Genomic DNA, 12571 nt, shown 5'->3' on the forward strand with positions numbered 1-12571 from the left:
TTGACACTGCACACCGCTAAATTAGTCGGTTAGTCAGATTCAGTGGTTTCTTATCGCCAACACAACCACACGTTCGACTTCACAGTAAGACAGCGACATCAAGCGGCGACAAACTCAGTCATCCCATCCCAGTACCACAGAAAAAAAACGTCCCAGACCATATTACTTTTATTTTTTTTAATAAAAATCATGTCCTGCTCCATGTGAAAACAACTCCCACTCCCGCCCTGCTCCCATCTATCTGTATCTGTTGTTGCCAGATTTGGCTGGTGAATCACCGTTTTGCATAACATCCAGTTATCTGAACAACTTCAAACTCCACAGTGAGGAAGCCCTTTGAATTGAAGGTGAAATGTCTTCAGCAACCAAGAAGAGGCCATTTGCATCGAATCATTTGTTATGGATTGCATGACATGCGTGCGCATTTATACAACACACGGTATAGGCTACATAGACAGTGTTCATTGATTTTTTTTCATTGATTGGAATATTCTGTTGTTATGGATGCCGTCTCTTGTTAAATAATGTTTGATAATTATGAGAAGTTATTAACATGATCAGTGTCCGACTGTCCGCATGGATGAATATCATCCATTATTAATAGCATATGATGAATTATGTACTTCTATATGTGTACTTTGTAGATGTGTCTGTGCCTGACACTTTTGATGAATACATATACAGTATTTCTCAAACAATGTTTTTGTAGTTTTGTAAAACCCTATGTTAGTGCTTGGAAAATTCGAATGAATCTTATTCTGGAATGATAATTGTTAACGTGCATACGTACACAAATGTTTAAGTCTCTGAAACAGAAATGTGTACAGCATATTTTTTAATATTTGTCTCCAAATTTGTGTATGACTTCCGTTTTTGAAGTCAACCCAGTAGAACTCCAATTCCCATCAGTCATGGCGTTTACTTCCGTCCAAAACAAAAGCATTCATGTCAGCATATACTGTAACGTAAATCTTTAAAAGTCTATGGACTTCCCGTAAATATTATAAGTTTATAACATTAAAAATGACATTAGCGTATGGTATTGCGTAGCTACAAGCAAGTCACAGTATTTCCGAGTTCTCGCGGGATATCACGTTTCCGGAAAGTACAAGCGAGCTCTATCCATGGTTCTGCTACTGTAAGTACAACCTGTGTTACCTGTAATAAGGGAAACATTTGACACCAACAGGTTACTGCATATACAATAATACTACCTTCACATGGAGAGTTTTTTCTACCGATATGCGCCTGCAGTTCACTGTTTCAGTTTGGCTTGTATCGTGCTATTTATTGTACAAAAGTATTGGTTTACGCCGTAAAAAAATAGACAACATAAACATATTTATAGTTCATAAATATCATCTATGTCTTTTTTGTCGTTATCAAGATGGCTGAGCAGAAAGAGTCTTGCACCGAGATCCGAGAACGACATACGCTGCTGCAGGTTTCAAACTCACATGCACTTCAGTTGCTGGGTGTTCTTAGGTCTTTTCGGGAGCGAGGCCTTTTATTTGATTTCACCATAAAAGTCCAGGAACACAGTTTCCCCTGCCATCGCTGTGTTCTTGCAGCATGCAGCGATTTCTTCAGGTCTTGATCTCTTTCTACCTGTACATTTGTGCTGAAAATATAATGTACGATGGGGTTCTATCAGTTGTGTAACCTTTGTCTTTTTAGGGCCATGTTTGAGGCGGCTATGCGAGAATGTGATGATGGTTCAGTAACACTGTGTAACCAGTCTCTGGCTGTGGTGGACTCCTTCCTGGATTTTGCCTACTCTGGCGAGATTCTTATTACAGAAGGAAATGTAGACTCACTGTTTCAGCTTGCCTCCTTTTTGCAGGTATAAACACACGTCTCTGCAGCCACAGATCACCTATTCCAGTTTCATTCCTCTCAAATGTGCATCTACAGCTCTGAAGACAAAGTGAACAATCCAATAACTATATTCAATAACATGACATAAATTGTGTTGTTGTATCTTCAGGTGTCAGTTCTGTCCAAAGCCTGCAGTGACTTCTTGTTAGGAATGATAGATCTTGGTAACTGCCTGTCACTATTGGCCCTCGCTGAAGCGTATGGCTCAGACTCCCTCCTCCAAAGTGCCATGGACTTTGTGGTTCAAAACTTCCAAGACCTTTCCAACACCCAAGACTTCCTGGACATGCAGGTGCCAGCTGATCATAAACCCACCCTCACCCTGACCTTTCCAGTACACCAAACTTGAGCGCTAATCATCACCCAATAAAAATTGTACTCGACCTATCCAGAACCTTCCCTCAACCTTAACTCAAACCCTAATACTAACCCCTAACTCTAACCTTAACCTATTTATTTATTCAATGATTTGCAGAGAATTCATGCACAAGTAAACAATTGCCATTCTAATGGAAGCTTCTAAAAACAGTTCTAATCATTATAGGTGAATGTGTTGGAGGATTGCCTCAGGTCAGATGCCCTCTGTGTGCCCAGTGAGGAGGCTGTGGTCATGTCACTTCTAAAATGGATCCACCGAGACATTCCAGGAAGACAGAAGCTGCTACCCGCATTGTTATCTCTGACGAGGCTTCACCAGCTACCACAACATGCACTTGAGGTATTTAGTTTTTATGTTTGTTGATGTTCTACTTTCCGTTTAATGCTCTAATTATGCCTTTTTGCCTCTCGGAGACAAATACGTAGATTAAATTTATTCTCAATTTATTCAAAATTAAATATATCCTATTTTTCATCCATCCATCTCACTTGCCAGCTCCATGGCCATTTCCTGCCTGGCAGAGTTCTTGGTGTACTCAGTTATACCTGACACAAGCCAACTGGCATAAAGGCATACAAAAAATGTGAATGAAATGTAAATGTTTCCTTCCCTAAATGTATTCTTTTCTTGTCTCTAAGACTCTTCATGACTCAGATCTGCTTAGCGGCAATCATTCCTGTATGGCTCTGATCTCAGCGGCTCAAAATAGACAGAGTCAGCACTGCGGCCTATTCACCGATGCCAGGCCTGCCACCACACAAAGCTACATTTACATCCACAAGACGGAGGAGAACGGAGAGATCCGACACTCTTTCTGCTACTGCCTGGAAACAGACCAGTGGAAGGAACTTGGAATGGACCAGGCGGATGGAATGAGCACAGTGCCAGACCTGCCCGGCTCCCACCTGACTAGCTATGCCGAGAAGGTATGTGATGACTGGAATTGGAAATGCGCACTGCCACACTACAGAATTTAATTAAATCCAATAATTGGTCTGCAATACTTTGATCTGGAAAATATGTTGAGCACTGAACAACAAAGTTGTTATTTTTAGCTGCAATTTATCTTCTTTTGACAAGGTTATAAACTGCACAGATACCGCAGACATGATGCATGGTCACACTTCACAACTCACAGCAGACTAGCAAGCAGATGCATTTTGCTGGTAATTTCAAACTTGCCAGCTCCATGTTGCCTGGCAGAGTTCATGGTGTACTCAGCTAAACTTGACACAAGCCAATTGGCATAATGGCATACAAAAAAATGTGAGTGAAATGTAAATGTTTCCTTCCCTTCTTCTCTCTATTGCCCACAAGATGTTTATCACTGGAGGTTGCCGTGGAAACTGTTTCCGAGCAGTACGAATCCACGTGGCAGAGCCTTTCCATGATGCTACCGATGAGGTTTGGTGCTTCTCCCCTGTAACTAGAACCTCCACACCGGCTCCAGCGATGCCCAGACCCCGAACCATGCACACAGCAGTGGTCTGTATGGACCGAGTTTATGTCATTGGGGGGCGGACGAAGGGATCCACAGGGGCTTCTCCCAGTCTACTAGAGGTGCTTTTACATACTTTTTTTTTTTATGAGTGTGTCTAACTATGAGATCCATGTTAGAGCATTTGTTGGCAGTACAACACGTTATATGCTCAGGTGGAGTATTATAACCCATTGGCCAAGAGCTGGTTTTCAGTCAGTCCACTGCCAACTGCAATCTTCTATCCTGAGGCCAGTGCTTGTGGCAGCATTATCTACACTTTGGGATCAGAGGTGGAGATAACAGACTCCTTCAATCCCTCACTGGACTGTTTCTTTAGCTATGACGCCCAACAGGACCAGTGGTGCCGCCTGGTGGCAGAGTTTGGCCAGTTTTTCCATGCGACGCTAGTCAAGGCCGTGTCAATTAATCAAACACTGCACCTCTGTGACCTGTCCACTTACAAGGTAGGACCTACTGTGTTTGATGTAGGTTTTCCTTGATCACGCATAACACATGTATTTCATCCTGCAGGTGTTCAGTTTCTGCCCACAGACATGTGTGTGGAAGGGCGAGGGGTCATTTGAGTGTGCAGGGTTCAACGCTGGAGCAGTTGGTACAAGAGAGAAAATTTACATCTTAGGTGGAGACTATTCCCCTGATGAGATTACAGATGAAGTCCAGGTAAAATCGAGGATTGTTCATATGCAGATGGTCAAACTGGTCTCTGGTCGCGTTTTCCTAAAGATATGAAAGAGGGTTCAGGGGCCTTGTAAATATGTCTGTTTTTTTGGGGATAGAGTGTATCCATTCACTATGAATGATTGTTGTTCAACATAGGTCTACCATAGTGACAGGAGTCAATGGGAGGAAGTGACGCCCATGCCCAGAGCCCTGACTGAATTCCACTGCCAGCTCATCAGCTTTAACAGGCACACAAACCCATGGAGAGACATAGAATGATGCACACAGGTGGCAAGCAGACTCTACAATCTTGTAAAAAGCATAGTCATCAATGATGTTGGAAGCAAATTGTAACTAACTAACTAACTCTCACAAACACCACATCCACTCCCAAAGATCATCTTCCCACTTTACCATAAACAAACAACCATTCACACTCACATTCACACACAAATTAGTCTTCGGTGAACCAAAAATGCATATTTTTGGAATGTGGCAGCCATATTATCTGGAAAAAAAAACAATACAAACATGGAGAGAACATGCAAATTCCACATAGGACAGCTGGAGCCCGGATTTGAACCCCTAACCACGGAGGTGCAAAGCCAATGTGCTAATCACTCATCAACCAGGCTGTCATAGGAGACCTCATTGTATATAAATAAATCTGACCCAAATGTAAAATGAAGAAGCTATACAATGGAATAAATCTGTGATGTTTTATCCAGTGTGCCCTGCGAGTGCTCTTGGAAAGTTTCTTCTAACTGCAAGTTTTCCTCACTTAATCAACAAAATAGCAGTAGATGGACCACCTTTTTAATATGGCATTTTATTTTTTTAAGTCTCACAGTGCCTGGAAGGAATACTTCTTTGTGCAAAAGTGCTGGAGTCAATCAAATAGATCATTTATTCTGCAAGAAGTCAGCAATAATTTACAAGTTGGATTCTTTTTGTCATCTGACACACAAATCACTGAAAAACAAAACTGAATAGCATACATATTCAGACATAACAGCATGTGTGATTGTATAAAGTGTCATCTGGTCATTGATGACATTACATTGTTTGAAAACAGGCACTGCGGTGATTTGCACAGTGTAAAAGAAGAACACCAGATGCCTGTTTGGTTTCTGGATTTTTGTTAACCTTCCCCTTTGTTCTGGAAATCCCCTTTTGGGTTTTCATACCTGAGAAAGGTATCTTACAAATTCTGAAGGCATCTTACAATCGCAGAATAGTTTATCTTTGATATGGTAACTGCATCAAAATCACAGCATTTCCAGAGATGAAAACACAACATCTGAAATCTGATCTAAAATAGTAGCAGACACCATGCAGATTCCATCAAATGTCTCCCATCTCCTTTGACAGGGGATGGGAGGAATGCTTATGCTCCACATTGTTAGTCCTGATATGTTTTTACCAGCAGCCACATCAAGAGAACGGTGATTAAGACGATCATGAAGTTGAGGAATAGTTCCTGCGCCGAGCGATCCATGGCAGCTCCCTAAACAGGCAGGGTAGGAGACAGTGTTGAGGAGGCAGCAGCTGAAGGAGGTACACGGAGCTCGGATGGCAAAAAGGAAGATTTGGAAGTGAAGTTTTGCCGTCCAATCCCACACCTGAGAGAAGCAAAGGGACAAATTTGCATGGAAAGTATAATGCAAGGCAAGCTTTAGTTATTCCGTGCATTTCATACACACAGTAACTCAATTTACATAACAACGAGTACTCCATGTAAAAGCATGTACAAACAACAACTAACGGCATCTAAAAACAACGTACAGGAATCAAAGGTACAGTTGCTTCTTATAAGAGTGTATGCAAGAGTGCCATATCAATACACTGCAGACTATCATAAATCATGGTCGCCAACTTATCACGTTTAACAAATCCAGATAAAATGTACTTGACCTTACAAGAAAAAAAAAAAACATATTTTCAGTTTCTTCAGTCCTCAAGTGGATCATTACCTTTTCTCTCTTTGATCTCACTCAACAGGGAGTTATGTGCTCCAGTAGAGTGTTTGCTTGTCTTGATTTCCAAAAATGCTGCTTGTCAATAGTATGGAAATGTCTACCTGGCCACTTTAATTTTCTTCTCTCCGTGTCTATCTTCAGCTTTCTGCCCTCACCGGGGGCCGGGCCTACCCCTAAAGTAGTCAACCTCGGTGGCCCGCCCATGGTTCACATGCAAACAAAATGATGTCACCCGCACTTTTAAGCGAGCATCCAATCAAGTGTTTTATTCTCCACAATCTGGTCCACTAGAGTCTCCCCTACCCATAACCATAGAGAGAGTCACTCTCTCTCTGTCTGAGTTATTTATAACACGTTATTGCAGATACGAGGTGGATTACAATTGCTCCAAATACAATGCATGCATCGTCTCATGGATAGAGGAATGTGTAACAGTATCGGGGGGTGGGGGGCACAAGATGAATAATGCAGTCAGCTATTCAAAATGTAACATTGGAGGCTCGGATGCAAGTCCAAGTGAAGCTACGACTCGTCACGATGACAAAATGACCACATTTTCACTCCACAGTGTTGTTCTTATAATGTTGGAACTGCAATATGAAATGTGAACAGTGCACAAAACGGTTCAAACATACATAGTCATAAAAAATGTTTTTTGGTGTTCTTTCCACAATAATGGTAAGTGAGAGAATTTTGAAACACTAAGGACACCAAAGTAATTGAGATTTTGTGTTTTGAGTACCTCCTCGATTCTTTTTGACTTCAACTTGTCGTTATCAACATGTTTAAAACATGTTCCATTGTATTTCAGTAACTGCTGTCCATTGTCCTAATTTAGTTGTTGTAGCTTCGATATCGATAAAAGGTCATAAAACAGTTTCATTTGAACTGACATCAGAACCTGATTATGTTGTCGAATAACTCTCTAGACATCAATATTGCTGACATCAGGCCAAATTCAGAATAGGCACAGGAGACCGTTTGAGGAGAGAGTTTGTTCAATGGTAAACATGCATCGTCATTGAGAGCAAGCTATTTTCACCATTTTAGATTGGTCAATATTTTGTAAGCATGGACTGAACAATAGTATAGATTTTTGACATATGCAATGGTCAATGCATATGCAATGGTCAAACACTTGTTCTGACTGAGATATTTGAGCATTTGGGTCAATTATAGATCCAACCCCCCCCCCCCAAAAAAAAAACTGATTGGCCAGATCATTTTGAAATAAGGACGTGAGATGCATGCATGGTTGTGTGCGACCCATTACAAAACAAAGAAAGAAACAATTCCCGAACTTTAAAGTTGTTGTTTTTTTAAACGTGCATTGTGATGACAAGTGATGCTCCAATGGTTTGTTTGTTTTCCACTTCTGTATTTCTCCTCTTCTGTGCCATGGTGATCCCAAGACAGAATCTGACCGTCAGCCAGCAATCCTCCGTGCTCATCTCACACTTGACAGCTGCTAAGATTGGCATTATCTCCAAACTGGTGCTAAACCCCATGACACACACACCTTCTGTGCACACGTCGGGGTCACGGTAGGACAAAGTGTGTTTGAGTAGGCCTATCTCGAACCTTTCCATCACAGGGCATTCCCGAGAGATCGCGCGGATCAAAATGGCTGCCATAAGTGTCATTCTATCGCCTACAATTCAGCCAATGCTGGACAAGTAGCTGTTTGAATCAGGGATTCCCATTGTTATGAGATCCGATGCGGCTGTGGTTGGATATAAAACGGGCTGAAGTGTGCAGACAGGATCGACCACAGAGCAACTTGACAACTGCGTATGTGTGCGTGTGTGTTAGATAAAAAAGTGCTGGCAGGGTTACCTTCTAAAGCAGAAGAGACAGAAGTGTCATCGGCACCTCAGAGACACCATTCCATATGTTCTGGGACATGCTGTATAAGTACATGTGTGACGAATACGTGCATGTACAGTATTTCATATGTTTATACGGTACACCACATACACAGCAAACGGCTTCAAGAATTAACATAACCGATCATCAAAAAAATTAATTAAAACAGAAGAGAAAGAAATGAGGAAAAAAAGCTGAACTGGCTCTTGTCAAGAAAAAAGCTGAACTTTAAAAGCATTCCAAAATTTTCATCGTACCTTTTTTTTTTTTAATTTACCATTATCTGGAATTTTGTAACATACAATTCAATACATCTTTATTTATATGGCGCTTTCAAAACAGCTCCAGCTGTAACAAAGCATTTTACAAAACAGTTCACATAAAATAACATAATAATCATACAGGCTTAACATATTTAAATATAGAAGCTGATTCTCTAAGCAGCAAAAGTATTTATTGCTGTACAAGAGGGAGTTGTTGAGTTTGCTACAGTACACACATATTAATGACTACGGAATAAATAGTTTGCTCATCTAAACATAAATTGAATGGGAAACACACATGGGAGGAAAAAAAACATCCATGATTTGATTACAAAAATACATCACTGAATGTTTGCTTTTATTTCCATATGTGCTAATTACACCTGAATGTAGACCAATAAATTTCCAGCAATGAAAAGTTTAATGAGCCTTCAGCTGGCCACCTTTGAAGGGTCTTAAATGTTTCGACAAAGGCAGCTGTGACTGGACAAGAGACAGGAATTCACCCAGCTAAAGGCCAAGCTGACAACAACCATGTACGTTTAACAAAGATTCGAAACTCCTTTGTATCATGTTATATTCCCAAATGGTTTATTTTTTTGTCTTTGCTGACTCCTGGTCTATACAATTCTACTCCTTTACTTAACATTCATGACAGTTTTGAAAAAAAAAAATCCTTTTTAAAGTGTATTTGAATTACGGATTGTTTTCAAATTTAATTTCAAGTTATTTTTACCAGCACTAAGTTTTATGACTGCAATCCTCCCTAGCCAATACTGCCTTTGAGTTCCACTGCTTCAATAACATTCATACTTTAATAAAGCACCTTAAACAAAGTTGTCATCTGATTTTGCTTTGTACAAAAATAAACCCAGCCGCTTTAGAGTGATTTCATCTCCTTTATCTTGCTGTTTCATCACCTCTTTTTTTTTTTTTTAATGATTCATCCTCCTCCAAATACAGTACAGGTTTGTCAGTTAACATCCAATCTCTTTGGACTAGTAAAGAACCACTATTTTAAAAACGCAGATCTGGTTTCTCCATATACTCATACTCATATCCATCCTGCAGTCCCCAGCTAATTAGAATACAAAGATGCCTTCGGCAAGGGTTTGGTGACTGACTCCCAGCCTTGCATTTCAAAGAGTGATTGCATGCCTGAGCGTAGACAAACCGTCCCACTGAAGTTCTCACTGTTTCCCTCCTCAGTTGCTGTGTTGAAGGTCAAAGAATCGTTTGATACTCAACTTTAAAGCAAATATGAGCAAAGGGACCCTAACATAACATTTCAAAAAGTTTCTGAACACATTTAGACAACAGAACATACAGTGCAATCACCAAAATGAATACAATGTGGAATTCAACACAAATATCTGGGAAAATATGCTTTGAAGGCTCATAAAAAAACGATGTCAACAAATCTTTTGAGACACGGTGTTATCACATTTGAGGAAGACTGCTATTCAAGTCGAGGTACTTTTCTACCTGCTGCAGTCACTTAACAATATGTTGACAATGATAGAAGAATAAGAATAGAATGTCCAACATAGAGTGAGCTCGGTGTATCAAATGCAACTTTCATTCTCCATCCTGCTCCACAATCAGCATAATTGGCAGATGTCATTAAATTGTGAATGTTTTTTGGTTATGATGATGATGATGATGATTGTCTCCCAGTTAATAGGGATTACCGGGTAACTTATTTAACACTTACATTACAGTTTAAAATGTTAGAATGATACATTATATGTAAGGGTTTTACAGCATCACAGAACAGACTGTATAGTCGACTTTGAAAGTTTGACTTTGGTTTGACCCTGCTGCCCAGTGGCCTTACTGCATATTGTTGTTCGTATTTTTGATGTAGAAACAGATCATTCTCTGTTCATAAAAACGAGATGGTTTCAAGGGCTTTAAAAATAGATGCAGCTGAGTGTCGTTATCATGTAGGGAGGCTCAGTCATGCGCTTCCCCTTCTGACCAGCTGTTGTTTTGTAGACTAAACTGACGGCACAGGGCTCCCATTGGCAAACCCAGCCTGGTGCTGCAATTACAGTACTTAGATGACTAAAGACAGGTGATTCCTACATCACACACACACACACACACACACACACACACACACACACACACACACACACACACACACACACACACACACACACACCCACACACACCACACACACACACGCACACGCACACGCACACGCACACTTCTAAAGCATGTTATTGGCGCAAGGACTCACATCCGCAATGGTTTGTGTAAACCAGAAAACACAAAGAGTTACAGAAACAGATTCATAACTGGAGACAAGCTATGCTGGAATTCAGACCCACCACAGGCATGCACCCATTTATCACCGAAACAATTCAAGGGCCTGCTAAACTGTTAATGGCTTCTTTGGCAAAGGCTCCAGGCCAGGAGTGTCACCCTATAGAGTTACATTTTATCCAACAGTATCAAGTTAGCGATGACGAGGGAATGATCCCTGGAGCATTTTTGCCAATCTTTTGAAGGAAGATTAAGGAGGCATTAAGTATGGCATTGCCATCATTGTTGGGGCCGTATTTAACATCGCCACAAGTGAAAGCAGGTTTGCACACATTGTGTACCTCTACTTTGTTTTGTTAACAGTACGGTTAAAGCCTCTGTGTACACTGATCGACCACTTGCACAACGGATTTAGAACTGCACTGCAGCTTCTGGATTCACAAAGATAATAATGCTGAGCTTCGAATGATCCATCTATCCATTTTCTTTCAAACTCATTCTCATTGGGGTTCCAGGTGCACTGGACCTGATATGCCAACTGATTTTGGGCAAAAGGCGGGGTAGACCCGATGGAAATTTACTCTTCAATGAACCTAAGATGCATGTTTTTGGAAAGTAAGTGGAAACATGCACAGAAATCCCATGAAAGCACAGTGAGAACATGCAAATTCCACACAGCAAGGCCAGAGCCTGCATTCAAATCCCCAACCTTTGAACTGTGAGGCGTATGTGCCAAACAACCACTCATTATAAATGAATGAACCAGACTCATATTCATTTAAGATGTTGCCACGAGATTATTAAAAAGGTGCCATGAGATTATATTTACACAGATGGAATAAATCCTTCATGTGAGGGTAAGCGGTTCAGATAACGGATGGCTGTAGAGACAGAGTACACCCTGGACTTTTTGCCAGGTAATTGCAAGTCACATATAGTGTCGGCCAGGGGTCACCGACCTGTTAACTGAGAGCTACTTCTTGGGTACTGATTAATGTGAAGGGCGACCAGTTTGATCAACACTTCTGAAATAACACAGTTGCTCAAGTTACTTTTCCGTAATGTTGCTATTACGTGTCATCCTTGATAAAAATAAAGACAAAAATCATGATTCATGAATACTTTTCACTATAATTAGGAAGTAGGTCAGTATTAACATGTAGCACTTGAAATAAATAAATCAACATCAGCCAGTTGTTCATATTCTCAAATGACCACAATCTTCATAAAAAAATCACTGTCCCATCGCCGGTGAGCCCTTTTTAGAACGTGTGGTCCAAGGGCACCACTTTGGTGACCCCTGCTGTAGACAAACTGCATTCTATTTCACACTCACGTTGACGCCAATCGAAAAGAGTCCTCAGAGACTCTAACAGGCATTTTTTGGGGGGGATGTTGGAGGAAGTTCGGCGTTTTGATTCAAACACGAACCTGGTGTGAAGCAGATATGTTAATATAATAATAAACATGCGTGAAAACCTGTAACCATTGCAAATAGCACAGCCACCGTTTGTATGCATAAGATGCATATATGCAACTTATATTTATACTGTGTACAGTTCTTTTTCTGAAACATTTATTTATTTTGTGCATGCAACACATTTTTTTTTCTTCTCTACCCCCCCCAATTATGCTGCTGTAGACTGCAAGTTTCCCTAGTGTGGACAAATAAATGTTATCTTATCTTATCTTATCTTATCTTAATTCACCAGTCTGCCCATTATACTGTACAGATTTAAATGTACATTATTATTATTATTATTATTATTATTA

General features: G+C 40.5%; 2 protein-coding genes across 5 annotated transcripts; one reads left to right on the forward strand and one right to left on the reverse strand.

Annotated features, from left to right (window-relative positions):
• The first annotated feature begins 921 nt into the window (after positions 1-921).
• On the forward strand, positions 922-4908 carry kbtbd3 (kelch repeat and BTB (POZ) domain containing 3). Of its 4 annotated transcripts, none has more exons than XM_019886080.1 (10): positions 922-1138; positions 1388-1590; positions 1678-1843; positions 1988-2170; positions 2423-2596; positions 2896-3183; positions 3575-3817; positions 3911-4201; positions 4269-4418; positions 4575-4908. In XM_019886080.1, the coding sequence occupies exons 1-10, from the start codon at positions 1037-1039 to the stop codon at positions 4695-4697; spliced, it is 1923 nt and encodes a 640-aa protein (XP_019741639.1). In that variant the 5' UTR covers positions 922-1036; the 3' UTR covers positions 4698-4908. The 4 variants fall into 4 exon arrangements, with proteins under 4 accessions (XP_019741639.1, XP_019741640.1, XP_019741643.1 ...); XM_019886081.1 differs by having other exon boundaries at positions 1388-1444; XM_019886084.1 differs by lacking the exons at positions 4269-4418; positions 4575-4908 and having other exon boundaries at positions 4075-4155.
• A 323-nt stretch (positions 4909-5231) lies between these two features.
• sln (sarcolipin) lies at positions 5232-6628 on the reverse strand. The gene is made up of 2 exons (XM_019886085.1): positions 6392-6628; positions 5232-6040 (listed from the first exon to the last, which is right to left on the reverse strand). Exon 2 carries the CDS (start codon positions 5914-5916, stop codon positions 5821-5823), a length of 96 nt encoding a protein of 31 aa, XP_019741644.1. The 5' UTR covers positions 5917-6040; positions 6392-6628; the 3' UTR covers positions 5232-5820.
• Between the last annotated feature and the right edge of the window lie 5943 nt (positions 6629-12571).

Source organism: Hippocampus comes, unplaced genomic scaffold (assembly GCF_001891065.2).
Source record: "Hippocampus comes isolate QL1 unplaced genomic scaffold, H_comes_QL1_v1.1 scaffold29, whole genome shotgun sequence".
NCBI classification, from domain to species: Eukaryota; Metazoa; Chordata; class Actinopteri; order Syngnathiformes; family Syngnathidae; genus Hippocampus; species Hippocampus comes.